This window comes from Sebastes fasciatus, chromosome 8 (genome assembly GCF_043250625.1).
Source record: "Sebastes fasciatus isolate fSebFas1 chromosome 8, fSebFas1.pri, whole genome shotgun sequence".
Classification (NCBI taxonomy): domain Eukaryota; kingdom Metazoa; phylum Chordata; class Actinopteri; order Perciformes; family Sebastidae; genus Sebastes; species Sebastes fasciatus.
Window position 1 is genome coordinate 1,347,506 of NC_133802.1, and position 19,425 is coordinate 1,366,930.

The 19,425-nt window shown below is 39.4% G+C and overlaps 1 protein-coding gene across 17 annotated transcripts; it reads right to left on the bottom strand.

Annotated features, from left to right (window-relative positions):
- Positions 1–732: 732 nt before the first annotated feature.
- On the bottom strand, positions 733–16,404 carry LOC141771921 (membrane cofactor protein-like). Of its 17 annotated transcripts, none has more exons than XM_074642417.1 (13): positions 16,246–16,404; positions 15,304–15,400; positions 15,001–15,177; positions 13,448–13,547; positions 12,346–12,419; positions 12,080–12,259; positions 11,759–11,938; positions 8,732–8,815; positions 8,328–8,402; positions 6,467–6,517; positions 5,937–6,012; positions 3,048–3,108; positions 733–2,753 (listed from the first exon to the last, which is right to left on the bottom strand). In XM_074642417.1, exons 2-13 carry the CDS (start codon positions 15,359–15,361, stop codon positions 2,751–2,753), a joined length of 1,119 nt encoding a protein of 372 aa, XP_074498518.1. In that variant the 5' UTR covers positions 15,362–15,400; positions 16,246–16,404; the 3' UTR covers positions 733–2,750. The 17 variants fall into 17 exon arrangements, with proteins under 17 accessions (XP_074498518.1, XP_074498519.1, XP_074498526.1 ...); XM_074642418.1 differs by having other exon boundaries at positions 15,304–15,396; positions 16,246–16,401; XM_074642425.1 differs by lacking the exon at positions 8,732–8,815.
- Positions 16,405–19,425: the final 3,021 nt, after the last annotated feature.

The following is a 19,425-nucleotide window of genomic DNA, read 5'->3' on the forward strand; positions in this document are numbered from 1 at the left end:
ATCAGTAAAGGTACCTTACAATTGTACCTGGGTACTGTACTTGAGATGTGACATTCCACAGCTGGGTGTTTGTCTGCCAACTTGATCAAAGGATCATTTGAACAACTTTCTAGTGAAATCCACAAGGTGGCACTGCAATATAAAATATTAGAGGGATTCTGTTTTTGGAGTAGTCTCTGTACCCACGGTTGGTATTTCAATTATGTTTAGAATAGCTATAGACAGTTTCCACTTTAATTAGTTCTTACAACTTGCTTAAGACATTTCGGATGTCTCCAACCCGGGACAGGTTGCTAGTCAATCTCATAGAAGCGTTTCATTGTGTGACTGATTGTCTGTCTCTGTGTTCAAACTCCCCTTGAACCCTCTAGCTGTGAGCTTACAGCACTAACCAGTGCACCGCTGTCAACAATGTTTCATTTTGAAGGTGTATACATCATAAAGTGAATATTTTACTGCACCTGGGTCAAACAAGACTTAGTAATGATAACAACGCTTCTGTATGTATTGTATGCACATTAAGAGTACAATGTGAACACATATAGTGTGGTTGGCTGTGGAGCAGGAGGTAGAGCAGGTCATCCACTGACCGCAGGGTTGGTGGTTCCATCCCCACAGTCCATGTGTCGAAGCGTGTTCCAAATTACCCCCGATGGTTAGCCACACCTAGCCACTGCCTGTGTCAGTGTAGGACTCAGTGGGAGAATTACAGGCAAAAATTGTACAATGCCATTGTCTGTTATTGTTTAATTTAATCAGCTGATTACAAAAGGTAGTGCCAAATAAAAGCATGCCTCAAAATAATACAAAACTTTTACTGACATGTTCTGACACACATTTTAGTTCAATAAATACAGATAAGCCACGCAAGTGCAAAAATTTCAGAGATCACAGTCTATCCATCTTTATGTAACCAGACACAACACCTGTGTCCTAATACTCTTTAAGTATGCTTCTTCTTCAGCCTTCTTCTGATTGGTGGGGGGGGGGGGGTCAACACATATTAAACTGACACTCTGGAAGAGAGATGTCTTCAATACCAAAAATTTGGAGAGGAAAAAATATATTTTTAAATTAATTTAATTCTTTTTTATTTCTCTTTGTCAGGGGAATGTTTCTAACTTAATTTGGTGAAGCTACAGGGCACACAAAAAACATACCAAACATGCCATTAAACATGGCTAATTATTTAGCATAAACATGAAGCTAAGGTAGGCCCACAATTAACGAACATACAACAACTGACACAAAAGCTCAAACACTTGGCTTTTTGCATTAAGGCATATGGAACGTGCCTTATATTCAGGCACTATGCTCGGGACTGTTTCACAGATCCCATTGTCATCCCTAGACAGATTGAACCCGGAGGACCGGTTTATCGGCTAGGAACCTGTCTTTTACACAAGTGATTTTTATGGTGAATAAACTATTTCCATTTCACTTATACAAATGGTGTAATTTCTGATAGAAGTAAATAGGGCCTAAATGACTGAGGGCAACGATTTTTGAAATTGGTCCAGTATTGAGGGAGTCCACTGCAGCTGCTAAATGGGCTGTAATGTAATCATTTGGGGCAACCCGGTACCGTCAGTTTATGTCCACTAAAAGTGCTCGATTTTGCCACTGAGAGGATCAGATTGGTATTATAAGTGTCTGACAACATTATGGAAAGGACCCTACAGAGAAATCAAACCTTTTTCTTTACCTCTCTCTATCTGTTTATTACTATGTCATGTGACTTGATGCTGGAAGACAACGGTGGAAACGTGAGTGAGAGTTGGAGAGGAGTGCCATGGAACACCGGTGTTGTCAGAGTTTGTTGTGTTGGACTACAGAAAGTGTAGCTTAGTATTATCTAAAAGATTTTCAATATCATGGCGGATAATTAGCGGATTTTGCCAATGTGGATGCAATGGGAGGGTTCCGAACGAGACTTCTCCGAGCGAGACACACAATAACAAACAGACCGGGTCGAGCGAAAAGTAAGAAAAAGGTTTCATTTCTCTGTCGGGTCCTTTCCAGCACCTTTCCAGCCCGTTTAGCGGCTGCAGCATTTTCCCTCGATACTGGACCAGTTTCAAAAAGTGTTGTCCCCGTTAGTCACGTAGACACAAAAACATGGAGAAATAGGGTCGAATAATACCAAAGTTACCATTTAAGCATCAAACTAAATTTAGATTTTTTTGAATGTTTCTGAAGTTTAAACAAAAAGTGTTTAATCCTAACAGCTGTATTTAAGGTCAAGCATGCAAACTGTCTTTACTGATTTTGCTTGTTTGAAGCTGACAGTGTAAAGGAGCTACAAAGTTCCGGCTGAGCTGTGCTCTGAGCTATAGTGCAAACATTTTAAATCAACATGGAGTTCAAGCCTCTCTGATAAACAGGAAATCTAGTTTCTTCATGGTTACAGCGTAGAAATGCTGCTGTGATGTTGTAAAGGAAAGGGAAGGCATCTCAAACATCACTGAATTGAGTTATGCAGAATAGGAAAACGTGGTTATGAGTGGTCTATCAAAGATTGAAATTATTGTCAACTAATAGAGGAGTCTAGGTACAGGTTTGAGCTCCATTGGATGAAGTTTGTGAATCTCAGACTGGCATTCAGAAACTCATTTTGGGGGTTTCATAAGCCTGCGCCATCCACGTGCACATGGACGGCACAATTACATTCAAAGACTCTTCCAGTGACGTCCTCTTCTCAACCGCTCATCTTTACATTAAGCAATGCTGGACCAACAGGACTGTTCCGCTTACTGCAGGGAAAAAGACGCAAAGAAAAATAATCCAATTAGACATTTTAGACAAATTATAAAAAACCCTACAGTCTTGTGAAAGAGGAACAAATGTGAAGGGTTTTTAGAGAAGTAACAGGTTAGTTAGCAGCCCAGGATAATATAGAAGAAGGAAGAAAACATTAGTGATACATCATGGACATACAGTATGAATTATTAAAGCAACATTTTCACATATTACTCTTCGTCAACGTATCATTATCTGTTCATTTGGTAGAAATGAGTTCAAGTGTGCTTGGCGGTCCATCTTCTTACCGAGAGTGCTACCTCCTCTCCATCTTTTGGAACCACATTGTCAGGTAAGCCTCTCCGAGAGCTGTAACCCAATAATGACCGGTCAACGTTACTGCTTATGCACGACCAGGCAGACAAGAAGCGAGGAGACTTTAAGGAAGTCCAGAAAAACACCCTCTTCACTCACAAGACTACAGATCAGCCATGTTCAAAGAATAGCACACCCACCCACCGCAAATAGGACTGTTGTACCAACAAACGCTCTGTTGTCACATTTTGAGCATATTTCATTGACATGGCCTCCATCTTTTTATTCACAAGGATAACCAACCAATTCAGTTGCCTTGAGGGCCCAAGTTGTGAAACTTGGAAGCATGTGTAAGTATCAAAACTTTATACAAAGAGGTGTGACGGTTTATGTTGTAGAGACACTCCTACAGCTCAGTGAGTTTGGCATTACACATGAACACCTCCACCCCAACAGGGAACTAAAGCGGTTTCATCACAAAGATTAGCAGAAATGTGACATACCAGCAGCCACAACTTCCTATTTTGCAGAGATAAAATTAGTCAATGTAAAACTTGAATGAACCGGAAAGGCTATTTCAAACAGAAACTTCCGGTCGCACTTCAACTGACCAGTGCTTTGGTTGAATCTAAGATTCCTTTAAATGGCATTATGTTCCTACGGTTTAATCCAGATCAAGTTTGCAAATTGCACTAGCAGACCCTTGTGCAGAGGATTGTGGGTCAGAATAGCTAGAAAAGCGTGCTGGCTTGCAGACTACAAAATGTGACCGGATGTAGTAGGACTTCCTGGTATTTTGGCATACTGCATTTGACACACTATGTATTGGAACACACACTACAGCTTTTTCTGGCATACTAAATAGTGTGGTTTTATGGTTATTGGAACGCACAGATTGTGTGTACATGGAGAGGCTGTGTGCTGCGACGTTACCTGTGTTCTCTCCAATGACCAAGACAAATTTCTCCCAAGGGAGACAATAAAGGCTAATCCCTTCTATTTTTAGATGTGGGAGATGTGCGCCATTCTGTTACTAGAACCTGTTTTTCCTCTTTGGTCATGTAAATGTATGGCATCCATGAAAAAAGAATAGGAAACAATAAACGCAGTAGAGTATTAACAAAAAACCTGCACACTTAATACTTAAACATGCTTTATCATCTTTGTTGCATTTTGCTGATTAAAACCACCATAAGGCCCTTTGGGGCGGAGCTCTGTCCACTGAGTGACCTCCAGCTCTGTGTAGGAGAGTGACCCCTTATGACAACACTGACACTGTGTGGTAGAGAAAAACCTTAGTCCAAAAGCCCTTACAATGCACACGACTTCAACATGCAACACTTGACAGACAGAGAGAGCTTCAACAGCATGAGGAAGCTGACTAAATACAAAGCACTGACATAAAAAAAGGTTGGAAAAGCCTTGACAGGGATAAAGCGCCTTTAATGTCTGAGATGTCAATAAAAAACATGCAGGCATGCAAACTCATCAGGGTGGAAGCGAGGAGGAGGAAAAGGTGATGCAACCCTCCTGGGTTGTTTTTTTAAAACCTGCAATTTGGTGCATTCTGGCCATGAGTTGGTCTCTGGCAAATACACCAATTTATCTATGAAAAGTATCAAATAAAACATTTGACCTTCAGAAAAGTATGCTGGTAATGATGTAGTCCTATTTCCCTCTTCACTGCACAAAACTTGTACTTATTTAACTATCCAACTATATTTTACAATAAAAATAACAGAAACATCTGTTATAACATCTGTACTTATTATCTTTATCAACTTTAAAAGGCAACCAGAATCTACAGTACATTAGTCAAAAGAAAAAAAACAGGGCTGTCAAAGTATCGTAACGCGTCAACGCAAAATCATTTTAATGCCACTAATTTCTTTAACGCATTAACATTGACGCAATCGAGCTGTCAGAGGTTGTGCGGGTGGACTTTAAAAGCCAGAGTGAAGATACTGACAGAAACTAGAATCCATCTGTACCAACCATGTCATACTAGCTTGTCGCACAGGAGGTTAAATAACGCTCCAAATTTACGCAAAAGTTTGGCGTTGAAAAACTTGCATGGCCATTTTCAAAAGGAGTCCCTTGACCTCTGACCTCCATATATGTGAATGAAAATGGGTTCTATGGGTATCCACGAGTCTCCCCTTTACAGACTGTTGAGCATATTGTTTTATGCTAAATGCAGTACCTGTGAGGGTTCCTAGGGAGGGTTCCACATTGGCTATATGTCAAAAGTCAATTACTTCTGTAATTGTTTTGTCCCGTTCTTGCGTCTAAAGGCTGCTTTAAAGCAACAGGGATAAGGAGTTGGGCTCCGGGTTGTTTTTTTCCTAGTACCGGTGATCGGCACCCCTGGGTGATGCTGTAAAATTGAACTGTCATTCACATGCCCTACTACGGTGGAGCGACGCTGACACAACATCCTCGTTTAATACACAACCCTCTCTCTGTTGCTGTAGTAGCTGACCTGGAACCTGCTGGCTGGTCTTCCAGCTCCAGCGTTTCATTTGCTCATTATCGGACCCCAGGAGGACTAGCTGGTGCCATTGGTATCAGCTAACGGGGATCCTTTTTAAATAAATAAATAAAGTCATAGTGTGACTGACTTTCACGCCAATCCTCTTGTTGTGCTAACCTCAGCACTTCTTGCTTGCAGCGTACGGCTATAAGTTTCCGATCGGAACTTGCACTTGTGAATTTAATATTAATTCGATAATTCACTTTCGACAGAAATCCGTCTGTAGACTGAGCACTTGCAGCCATTTACACCCCCCTATTTTGCAGAAAGGGGAAGAGTTTGCATGCCTGAACATGGAGAAAGTAATTGTAAGGGTTAGTCGGCGGAGTGGAATAAAACAACATGTTACCGTCGCTTCTCCTTGATGATTGCTGGGACTCCACAGAAATAGCATCCACAGGCAGTGAGGACACTAACAATGAGGACTATTTTGATGAGAAACAAATAGAGATGTTTGAAGATGATGGGGTCATAAAGCCAACAAATGTAGTGCCATTTACTTTTCTGATATGAAAAAGGTTCGATTGGTAATCCCAAAAAGCTTCTTTTTTTTAAATGAAATTATGTCTTTTGCTCTTTGTTAGAATACCAACTCAAAAATGATTGTTTAAATGCACCTTCCATACCAAAATGCAAACCATTTATCAAACACCAACCACAGTAAAGTGACACACATCCAGCCATTACTACATGAGTATGTAGTAATGGCTGAATGTGTCACTCTGTTATTTGTTGACCCAAATAAGAACATGATGGCCTCTCCAGAACTCTACTGTAATATAACCAAGCTGTTCTTCTGAGGCCATCATGCTTTTATTTGGGTTAACATTACCTCTTTACATTCTTGATCTACTGTTCAAGGATGAAGTTGAAACTTACCCGCCAAACCAACACCCAACCATACAGTGTGTCCATCATTGCTAGTTCCATCTGAAACAAAAGTGTAAAGATAAAACATTTTAAAAAATCAAGTTCATCTACTGTATCTTACAAAGACAGATCAACTAGGGCTCAGCAATGTTTTGAGGAAACATTAAGGTGAAGGACATAATGATGAGATAAAGTGTTGAGGAATGGCTAGTGTGTTGTGCCCGATGTGATTTAAGAAGGTATGACCGGATGATTGCTTTACACGTATTGAGAAGATTCTATCACCACTGTTAAGTAAAGATTTTCTCATGAAAAAGCCTTAACAAAAGTAGATTATATTGTTACATTTATTTAAAGTGAGTTTTTCAGTTGGCATATTGTTTGAGCCAAGTGGAACGTGTTTAGGGTTGCAAAATTCCAGGAATATTCAAGGTAGAAGCATTCCATGGAAATTAACAGGAATTAATGGGAAAAAAACATCAATAAAATGGGAATATAGTGGTCATCTGTTTGTTTGTTATTTGTTTGTTATTTTGCCAAACAAATCCCTTAATTTGTAAAATACTGTACATACAATGTGAAATGTGTCGAGTTAGCTTGCTAGCAAGTTAACTAATATGGAGGTATAGCACAATGTCTGGGGTGAAGTGAAATTTGAGCCAACAATGTGGGCTGTGTGCCAACCTAGGGTTTAAAGTGAACAACTTATTTATAAAAGAAATGTTTAACATTAAAGAATGAATGGTAACGGATTCATTAAAACTCCTCAGTTAGCATTAGCATGCTCAATCAAGCTACATCCCACATGGCAAGGCCTGTTGAAAGAGGCTGGCTCACACTTCATCAACACCTCATATCTTTGGGGGTACAACACATACGCAGTCAAATCTGGTCTGAACTCGCCGAAATGGAGCCAATCACAACGCACGACTGCAGCTTCAGTTACACTGCGCATGACCCGTGTCCGCCCGTGTCACAGCCTCCTTCAATAGGCCTTGCCACATGGTAACAGCTAGCTGGCAAAAACTAACAGAAGGTGTTAACAATTTATAAACTGTGTACTTTGCTTTAGGCTACTATCTGCTGGTTAACTGAAATATCGTTTTGTTTTTTTAATTCAAAATATATTCACTCCAGTAATATAATCAAGACATACATGACTGCAGAGTGCAGTAGAGCTGGCCCTAGTGTGGGCTGCGCACGTGATGGGAGAGCGTGTTGCTGAACGCAGTGCATGGTTACAATTCAATTAAATGGGCATAGTTTTAACCCCAAATATGCCATAAGACCTAGTATTGCTTTTTTATGTATATTTTCCCCCCAAAATAAGTTCACTATTAAAAAAGGTATGGCTTTTTATATTGAAATTGTGGAAAATTCTCAAGCTAACAGAAATGTTCCAACCCTTTGCAACTCTTGAGTGTGTGCACTGCAAGTTGCAATTTCCTGTGAGGTCAAAGTGTGAAAATACTGACTTTGCTCAGCCCTAGTATAAACAGAAGTATAAAAGCATGAGTGTTAGACAGATTTCTTACTAAAGCAAAATTCTGTAATTATTTCAAATTCGGAGTGAGCAATATGAGCAGAGACTAAACTATAAAGGCTTGTTCATACTTCACTAGAATCATTCAACTGTAACAATATACCATCAAATAGGATCATTCAACTGTAATTCCTTAACACAAACACAATGATAGCTGTTGGATCCAAGATACATTGATATGCTTTGATACTGTAAAATAGTTCAGTCCTTTGGAGTCAATCACCCCAACAAGGCTTTTTTGGCCCAAAGAAATTGCAACATTTTATCAGGTGACAACACTGAAGGACTATAGATGGTTCCTACTGTAAGCATTTACACGGACTATACCTGTAGTAGTGGTAGTAGTAGTGGTGGTGGTGGGGGTGGTGGTGGTGGTGAACGGTTTAGGTTGGGGTGGAATTGCTGCAAAAACATAGATTTTGCAGCATGTCAGGTATGTGCTAATATCACATAGATACACATTCACTTTAATCATGTTATTGATTCATAATTAAGAGCCTGCAGAAACTAGCTAAAGTGCATTTCACACACACTGACTTTTAAACAAGAGTATTTTTTTAATTACCTGTACTATTACAGTAACTTCCATATCTTTCCATTAATTTGAAGTCCTTTGGAGTCAATCACCCCAACAAGGCTTTTTTGGCCCAAAGAAATTGCAACATTTTATCAGGTGACAACACTGAAGGACTATAGATGGTTCATACTGTAAGCATTTACACGGACTATACCTGTTGGTTTGACGGTGACAATAGGACGTATAGTGGTGGTGGTGGTGGTGGGGGTGGTGGACGGTTTAGGTTGGGGTGTAATTGCTGCAAAAACATAGATTTTGCAGCATGTCAGGTATGTGCTAATATCACATAGATACACATTCACTTTAATCATGTTATTGATTCATAATTAAGAGCCTGCAGAAACTAGCTAAAGTGCATTTCACACACACTGACTTTTAAACAAAAGAGTATTTTTTTAATTACCTGTACTATTACAGTAACTTCCATATCTTTCCATTAATTTGCAGTTTCTATTACCAATTCGTGCTGCTATTTTATGTTGAAAACATGTAGGAGTAAGCTAATTTAACTGTACTGGATTGTTCCAGCATTGTGTGGAAGGCACATACAAAAGACACACACAAAGCACATACATACTTGCATATAGAAAGGTGTTATATTAAGTGACCGGGACCTTACTCACTTTCAAAAACTTCTGCCCATGAACAAAAGAAAAGTTTTCACAAAAGCAGTAAGTAAGTATTACACAGCAGCAGGGCCTCATCCAAAAGGTACGCTAAAAAATGGATGCAATATTTCTGATGATGGTGCAATAGTAAATCCTGATTTTTGTGTTATCAGTATTCTGTATGAGCATAACGAAACCATCCAAAATGCACATCCAACTGTGAGAAATATTTGATGCACTGCAGCCTTGTTGAAATTATTAAGTGGTCATTTTGGTATTTTTCAACCTGGACCTTATTTTCCCATGTTTTTGTGTGTAAGTGAATAATGGGGACAACCATTTTTTAAATTGGTCCAGTATTGAGGGAGAACGTTGCAAACGACAGCTGCTAATTGAACTGGAATGTAATCGCTCGGGGCAACTCCTCACCGTCAATAGAGCGCTGCAGGGATGACGGAGTTTAGTAGGCCAACCAGGAAGTTAGCATCTGCCTGGTATCCCTCGACAAAAAGCCAATGGAATTTTTCCATTGGCTTTTGGATTATTGCAGAAAATAAGCTCTGTGGCAAACACACGTTTATGATTCTTAAAATAAATGCACACCACTTTTATGATTTTTGGAGCATAAATGCAATCGAGAGAAGTAAAAAGCTAACGTTCAGCTATAAAAAAAAACAACACCACGGTCGCATGAGCGCGATTATAAGCAACGAGACTGTAAAGACGGACGAGTCGGCGTGATGACGTTTGGTAGTCTCATTTAGCCACTTGTTAGGAACCGCCTTTTATAAAGACACATAAAGGCTTCAAAATTCCTGAGTGGAATATTTACTGACTTATTTTATACTGTAGAACAAAACGTTAAAGTCTCTTCAGCTTGTGTTAACCACAGACCTTATTTCAGGCATCTAACTAAAAACCCATTGACTTCCAGACGACGGAACCAGAAGTGCTAAAATGATAACTCATTTCTGGGTTTTAGGACTCATTCCGTTAGCACTCTATATACTTCCACTAAAAGTGCTTGTTTTTGCCACTGATGGGCTCAGATTTTCATTAAAAGTGTCTGACAACATTATTAAAAGGACCCTACAGAGAAATTAAACCTTTTTCTTACCTTTCTCTTTCTGTTTGTTACGGTGTCATGTGACTTGTTGCAGGAAGACAACGGTGGAAACGTGATTAAGAGTGGAGAGAGGAGTGCCATGGCACACCGGTGTTGTCAGAGTTTGTTGTGTTGGAGTACAGAAAGTGTAGCTTAGTGTTATCTAAAACAATGATTCCCAAAGAGAAGATTTTAGTTGGGTCGTCAAATCAATTTGCAGAATTTCCGTACGCCTTTGAGTCACATGAGGGAACCTGAATATTCGTATTTTCTGATAATTGTAGCCTACTTATAACATTGAATCTAGTGTGAAAGGCAGCGTACATTCTGTTTGTTTTACTAATGAAAGGAAAAACACAAGGGCCTGTTAACACTGCCTAAATGCATATATTTAGTTTAATTTAAGTATTTCAAGTATTTAACATGTGTATATGTTTTCAATAACACGTGCATGAAACAAAGTTGTAATTTCTCAAACATACACAGCTTCAAATTGGCTGGTTTATCTATTCAAGATAATATGAGGTGATACAGAAATGGCAGTAAAAGTGATCAGGAACATTCATTTACCCACAAATTCACTCTTATCACGATTTATAGACAAGGCCTATTGTGAATTTGGGTCGGGATGGTTTGTCATTTATAAAAAGTGGGACCTCAGAAAAAACGTTTGGGAAAGACCGATCTAAAAGATTTTCAATGAAATGGCTGAATGTTTAGCTGATTTCAACAATATGGATTTGACACGAGAATTGATAAGACTTCATCACACAACGTAACAAACGGACCGGATCAAGCAAAAGGTAAGAAAAACCTTTAATTTCTCTGTCGGGTCCTTTCAATAATGTTGTCAGACGCTTTGTAAATTGACGATGAGGAGTTGCCCCGAACGATTACATTACAGCCCGTTTAGCGGTTGCCGGTTACAGCGTTATCCCTCAACACTGGACCAATTTCAAACATTCTTTTCCCCATTTGTCACTTAGACACAAGAACATGGGAAAATAAGGGTCCAGGTTGAAAAATACCAAAGTTACCCTTTAAGTCCATGGCTCTAAATGATACTTCAAACCTTCTCCTTCATATCTTAGCAATCAGAGGATGTATGGTAGAAGACTTGCTGTTCATTTTATGGATTCATTTTAAATTTGCCATTTTATTTTATGTTTTTTTATGTAGTAATTTCCTAACATACGTAAAAGGGGCATTTGAGTGTGAGAAAAAAAAATCTTGGAAATAAAACTTAATTTAACTACAGAGCAAAGGGGAAATATCTGTTCTAATTTAATCTAAAAGGGAAACCACAGACAGCTACATATATAGAAAGTTATGCCATTAAGCTCATCACTTGCAAGAATGCGATGGTATCTGGATAATTATAAAATCATGTTTTCATCATGTTCAAACATAACAGGTGGACTTTTCTTTACAGACCTAAACCAAGTAGTAACTTTCATTTATGACTTACCTTGACATTTTGGAAATTCAGGTGACCACTGACGGCCTATTCCACATGTCAGGGTGGGCTGTCCTATCATAGCAAACCCGGAATTGCACATGTACGTCACCGTAGCCTGGTATCTATAAGGGGGTCGAGAACCCCCAACCCAGTGCGCATCTGGAATATTAGGCTCTGGACATTCAACATCTGCAGGCAAAGAACATTTAAAATGGAAATTAATAGAATTGTCCAAAATGTCCTTCTCCGGTCCAGAGTATGCGAGACTATCTGTCACAGCTGAGTTTACACTGGGAAAATGTTGAGAAAGGTTGGAAAAAAAACACTTACAGATACATGCTGGAGGAGCAGGCTCAAACATCCCATTAACTGAACATGATGATTCACTTGATCCAGAGAGTGTCACATCGTTTTGACATGTGTACTGTACAACTTCTCCGTAGGTGTAGGTTTCTTTGTTTGGCCTGACAGTGACATTGTTTGGCGCAGGTGGCGGATTACAACTCACCACTGCAAAATAAAAGTGACATCTATTAAAATGGAAATAGACACAAATGTAGTCATGTGCCTTGTATTAACACACAGAGATTACCAACCTTCACATACAGGCAACCTGCCCAGCCACCCTTGGGCTCCACAATAGAGTTGATCTTGGCCAACCCTTCTGTAACTATTTAGGGGATCAAAAAGATATTAATTATTTGACTTTTCTTTTCTATAATAGTAATAAAAAAAGTGTCTGGCCTCATATTTCATCCACTTAAACCAGCGTCTTTTGTACTTTGATTATTCATTTCTAACTCTATTTAATCTGGGTAATTTCCTACATTAAATCATTGTGTTATGAGGAGAGATGAGGAGAGATGCTGGACAGTGCTGGCTTTCCGATAGTTGTATTATCACTCTTTCCATCCACCACTATTGGTTTTGTGTTATCAGCCCTACTTGTATTATTTATTACAGCTGCTAGACTGCTATTGTGGCTGCTTCTATATCTCTCTCTCTCTATCTCTCTCTCTCTCTCTCTCACTCTATCTATCTATCCCCCCAGCCGGTCTCGGCAGATGGCCGCCCGCCATGCGCCCGGTTCTGCTCCAGGTTTCTTCCCAGTAATCGGGGAGTTTTTCCTGGCCACAGTGCGCTTGGTGGATCCTGTTGGGTCTCAAAACTATGGTGTACGGTCATAGACCAGCTCTACATATAAAGCGTCTTGAGATAACTTCTGTTGTGATTTGACGCTATACAAAAATAAATTGATTTGATTTGATTTGATTTGTTATAACTCCTCCACTTTGACCAACACCTCTTATATTGTCTCTTAACCTCTGACTCTATAAATTATTCTCTCCATTTCTGAGATTTCCTGGATTGTTTCCTTCCATCTTTGAATCGATGGACTTAAGAGTTTTAACCAGTAGTTACCGGTAAATACCGGTCTGTTTCCTGCGTTAACTCAGGTGGTGATTTTCCAAGAATAAGGGACAACAAATTTCAAGAAGGATCTGTATTAGCCCTTTCATTTCACATGACAGCACTGACTGGTTAGCCCTACTGAACACCCACATTGATTAGAATAAGTTTTTTGATTTAGAACATATTGGGTGCTGACATTTTACAATTAAATACGCTTCTGGCAATTACATATTTAAAACTAAATCTCGGAACATTAACCATCAGAGTTACCAGTTAATTACTTACCCAGTTCTGCAAGTCACCTTTAGTCTATCGCCGAACTCTGTCCCTTCAGGGTAATCGATATTCCCATATTCCACATCTCCAGCAGAGCCACAGTTACTCCCTGAAAAAAAAAAAAACCTCGTACGGATTAAATTCCTCCCTTAAAAATGTCTGGATATGATAGAGAGGCGAGGTCCCGTCCCTTCCAGTGGACCCCCATGGGACCTTATTTCGGAAAAGATATGAACAGTAGTCAACGGCAAGAAACAAATATTTATTTGATCCCGTTTGAATTGCGCAAAGAATCACACATACGATGTTTGTCAATTTAAAGCATCATTTTGCAAGTCAAGAAAGTCACCGTTTTTTGCAGGTTTGTGGTAGTATCATTTCATTTTGTGTGAAACCGCTCAGTGAACTACATCTCTCGTCTCGCACAATATACGTCACCATCACTAGCTAGCTAGCTAATTTAGCTATGTTCCATGCACACTGTAACGTTATTTGACCTGATGTATTTTGTCAGTGACTCCTGCTCTTTTTATCAGACGGGAAGAGAAAGAACGAGCAAGACCCATTGCTGGTGTGAGTTCATCCCAGTAGGAAACACACCGGCATCATTGCTTCAGCGACAGAGACGTCACTACGGGACTTTTGGGCGAGTAGTCTTTCTAATTACGTATCTTCACAGTCTGATACTTCAACAGTTTCACATCAAACTGCAACTTTCTTGACTTGCAAAATTATCTTTTAAATTGACAAACATTATATGTGTGATTCAATGCGCAGTTCAAACGGGATCAAAAAATATTTGTTTCTCGCCGTTGACTATAAGCCCCAGGAAGAGCGGCAGGCGTTGATGCAAATTTTCGTAGTGGCCAAACGGCGTTACTACAACTTCTGTGTCGGTCACGTGATGCCATTGGGCCAAAAAAGACTTTTCCCCATAGACTTACATTGGGAAAGAGATGTCTGTAACTCAGAGGATCTTTTTTTGAGGTAAACCAACTTCCCAGTACGAACACATGAATAGCCCTTATTTAAATCATTAGGTCCTAAAAGTGTAAAATGCACTAATAGCTGAATCCAGAGTTATTTTCCTTCCTCCGTTTATGTGAATGAGACTCGGACCAAGGCTGGGGGCAGAGTTACAGGAAACACTACTGCTCCTGCTCTATGGGCCCAATGGATGCGGAAAATCACCGGATGATCCGGGTACTTTATCACACGACAGTCGAGCCATTTTGGATTCAACTGAGCAACTCTCATAGGAATGAACGGGTGCCCACATTCAACGCTGTATCCAGTTCTCTTTATACATCTATGGTTGACTACTGATCATATTTCTTCCAAAATAAGGTCCCATGGTGGTCCACCGGAAGGGGCGGGATTTTACGTTTTTATTATACACAAATGATTCACCAGACTGGTTACTAGATATTATCAGTCACTCATCTATTCATTCAGCATTTACTAAATGGTGCAAAAACCAGAGAATATTGCCAGTTTAGACTAGTTGTGAAATACTGCTACTATTACAAATTTGAATGTAAAAATGAAGTGCAAATATTCACTATCGCATCTCAGCCGCAGAGTACTCCAACTGCCAGCAGTGCAAGTGATGGCCGCAGACCCTGCTGGCACGTAGCCAGCATTACAGGCAAAAGTGACTCTTGTCCCATCTGGGTATGTTGGTAAGTCGTCGTTCAATGTCATGTTGCCTCCTCCAACGGGTCTGGAGCAGTCTTGAGCTATAATGAAAAAGACGGACAGAGAAAGAACACCAGACGTGAGGACAAGATAACTTAAGACCAAACACCAGCTTGTGCATAATCACACATACAGTAAGTCACAAGCTTATCTGCTCTGCCACTCACCTTGAGCTGTAATGGCAAGGCCAAGACTGCTCAGCAGAAGGAGGGAAGTGACACACATGACGGGATCTGGCCAGTCTGTCTGAAGTCAATGAGCTTTCTGGCAAAGATAAACGCAAATGTAAGCAAACCCATCAGAGTACAGTAACTTATTAACTTGATTAACATTGTTCATACTAGTGCTGATTCCAGTCAAGCAGAGCAGTCTCTAAGGAACACATCACATTACAGACATGCAATCTAACAACAAGTGACTGTAGGCTACTTACATCGAACTCAAATATCAATATAGAATGCCCAGTATCACAAATGTTGATACATATTTGCTTAGAATTGTCCTTTTGTTGCCTTATAAAGAAATCATCACGCCAGACTCCATTCAAAATAGATCAATATTAGCTGATTAGCGTGACACTGCTGATGTACCTGATCTCACCGAGCTAGTTCACAACTTCTCTGTAGCAACAGCTTCGACTAGCTAATTCGGCATATGTTTCAACAAGAGAATTACACATATGACAATTTAGCAGTACAATTTCAGCGCGTAAAACTACTAGCTCACGCATGTTGCTCCCTCCGTCTCCCTCCATCAGAACACGGGGTGGGCGGTGACGCTGCTCAGCTTCAACTAACGCTGGAAACCGAAATCGAACCTCCACTTCTACACCACATATGCCGAATGTACCAGTAGATCCTCGGGCTGGGGGAGAGCGTTCAATTGTGTTCAATTGAATGAGCTCATTATCAACACATGATTCAATCCGTGAAGTCGCCTGTCAACACTGGCTGGGCGAAGCTAGCTAGCTAGCTAGCAGTTAGCCAACCAAACATCAACACACGTCAATAAGACCTAGTTTTAGTCCCGTTAGGTTGGTTATGGTGTCACCCTTCTGTTCTCGGTTAGTTGTGATAGTGGAGTTTGTTCGGATCAGGTTTTTGACTTACCAAACTAATGTGAAGAATCACTTTGGTCCCTGCTGATCCACTGATCCACAGAGGTGACGAGAGTTGCTTTTTGTTCTTGTTCTTGACTAATGCCTGAATTCTACCGGAAACAGGAAACAAGAAACAGGCGTGGCCTTTTAGTCAGTGACGCACATCTTGTCCTGAAATCACCAACTTTACAACACACTGTTAACCATACATCCATGGTTAACCATGCTGTTAACTATGCTGTCAACCATACTGTCCAACATACTGTCCAACATGCTGTCAACCATACTGTCCAACATAATGTCCAACATGCTGTTAACCATACTGTCCAACATGCTGTTAACCATGATGTTAACCATGCTGTTAAACATGCTGTTAACCATACTGTCCAACATACTGTCCAACATGCTGTTAACCATGCTGTTAACTATGCTGTCAACCATACTGTCCAACATAATGTCCAACATGCTGTTAACCATACTGTCCAACATACTGTCCAACATGCTGTTAACCATGCTGTTAACCATACTGTCCAACATGCTGTCCAACATGCTGTTAACCATGCTGTTAACCATACTGTCCAACATACTGTCCAACATGCTGTTAACCATGCTGTTAACCATGCTGTTAACCATACTGTCCAACATACTGTACAACATGCCGTTAACCATGCTGTTAACCATACTGTCCAACATACTGTCCAACATGCTGTTAACCATGCTGTTAACCATACTGTCCAACATACTGTCCAACCATACTGTCCAACATACTGTCCAACATGCTGTTAACCATGCTGTTAACTATGCTGTTAACCATACTGTCCAACATGCTGTTAGCCATGCTGCTGTTAACCATGCTGTCCAACATGCTGTTAACCATGCTGCTGTTAACCACTGAAACCTGAATACTGATCAAATGATAACTGGTTTACTGGGTAAAAATACTCGATTACAAGTAAAAGTCCTTCATTCAAACACCAAAAATGATGCAGAATGGCCCATTTCTGAATAATAAGCTATATAGTATATCACATGACTGGATTATAATTATTGATGCAAGTTTGATTTATGTAAACAGAAATGACTGAATTAATTTCAACATGGTAAAGTTGATCAGCCTATTTTCATCTGTAGTTTGAGATTCATCCTATTATTGTTACTGTCAATATGTACATTATTTATTTTATCTTCATTTATTATTTTTGTAATCTTATTTTCTTTCTTTTTTTCTTCTTTTTAAAAAATATGAATTAAACTTTGCTTATTGTTCTTTATCCTTTTTGCATCTGCAATGGGTGAGGGTTGGGTGGGAGGGGGCTTTGGATGAAATAAATAATGGAGAGGAAAAAATACCAAAATATGGAAGAACAATCATTGTGTGCTCTTTTTGTATGTTTCTGTACCCCTAATGTTACTCCCAATAAATTATTATGAAAATATATATTATTGATGCATTGATGTGTATATTTAAAGTTACACCTAAAGGTGATGCAAATATGAACTAGCCTAGACCTACTTTCCATAGGCTACTATTGGGTAGCTTAACCATTAATAATAATATAATATAATATTAGTTAATTTATTGCTTGTATTCAATCTAAATCTGCAAAGTAACTAGTAACTAAAATAATAATAAAAAAATGTAGTAAGAAAAAGTACAATATTTCCCTCTGACATGTGGAGTCGAAGTAGAAAATAGCATGAAATTGAAGCCTACTCAAGTGAAATACATTGTACTTAAAGGTGCTATTAATAACATTGATAACATTCAGCCATTAGGTCGCATTCTCCCTCCCCGTAAGTTGTTGCCAGGCACTTACCGCCAACCTCTGCCGTTTATCTGTTTTTTCCACACTAACTGACGACCCAGAGATACCACGTGATACCAACGTCGTTTTACTATTGGCTCACAAGCCTTGTTAGAAGTGTGAACCAAACGTCAGATATCTTCCACAGAAATAAACAAAACATTCGTTTTGGACCCGCCAACATTTTTTAAATGATTAATTCACAATCATAATGTTTTGTTTTTTTCAGGTAAAGCCAAGGATCTGTGGATGTATTTTTTTTAAATATTGGTCTACATAAAATGTTATCAATATAACTTTAAGTAAGCTACAGTATTTGAATAAATTCAGCCCACTTAGTAACATTCCACCACTGCTGATTTAAGCAAAAAAAATATTCTAATCATCATTTAAGCCTGTAAAAACTGCCCTGTATGCTCCAACTTATTTCCAAACAAACATGAAATCAATGCTACACCAAGAAAAGCCTTTTTAGCTGTTGTGTATGGCCATATTCCAAGATAGGGTTTATGAGGCCATGGGCAACTGGGCTCAGTACCTAGCAGTCCCCCTCCCAAGAGCTGCAGGGTCCATGTGTTCAATACAGAGGACTAGACCTAAACATCATATAGAAAACCTGAGGGGACAAACAGAAAATGTACAGATCTCTAATGTGAATGCTGCTCCTTTGACCTCTCCTGTAAACCACACATGGTTAGATGCCTGATGTGTCTCCTTGAGGCGAGTCGCAATTTACCATAATTTCAATGGTAACGATGGAGACCATTACACAAGACATTCATAGAGCGTGATGTAATGGACCCAACCCAGGCAGGGTCAATATGAGGAAGTGATGTACTTCCCACTGAGCTCAAGCTATTGGTCTTTTTATATGAAATGTTCCTCTTTCACTATTTTTCTCTCGTGCCCCTGAATCACATAGCCCATTTCCCTCTTATGTCACTTCCAAGCTCTTAAAAATAATACAGGTTGACTTATGTAAGGAAGTTTTTGGAATTTTTGGAATGGAAAGTTTTATTTTTAAAGGGGACCTATTATGCTTTTGTGCCTCTTCCCTTTCCTTTAGTGTGTTATATAGTTTTTGTGGATGTAAAAGGTCTGCAAACAGGGTCCGAAATGAACTTTTTTCACTTCCTGCCACTGTGGCAGGTAAGTATTTTTTTTTGTCTGCCAATCAGATATTTTATCTGCCACTTTTGAAATCTCTCTGCGCTAAATGAAGGAATAACATTTTAGATCTGATGTAATTCAATGTTTAATATATTTTACATGAAAAACATTATATACATGGTAAATTACAGTGTTCAAATTACACCGTAGCTTCCGGAGGAGCCCTGTTTTTGGGGGTCGGGAGGGTACTGTACACAGTGCTGTACTTTGTTATT

Excerpts from the sequence above, each read along its gene's own strand:
- LOC141771921 (XM_074642417.1), bottom strand. The coding sequence starts at position 15,361 with ATGTGTGTCACTTCCCTCCTTCTGCTGAGCAGTCTTGGCCTTGCCATT. Across the intron at positions 12,260-12,345 it reads CAGGTTGCCTGTATGTGAAG|TGGTGAGTTGTAATCCGCCA; the intron begins GTTGGTAATCTC and ends TTTATTTTGCAG. Across the intron at positions 6,013-6,466 it reads GTTGGGTGTTGGTTTGGCGG|TCCTCATTGTTAGTGTCCTC; the intron begins GTAAGTTTCAAC and ends TCATCAAAATAG.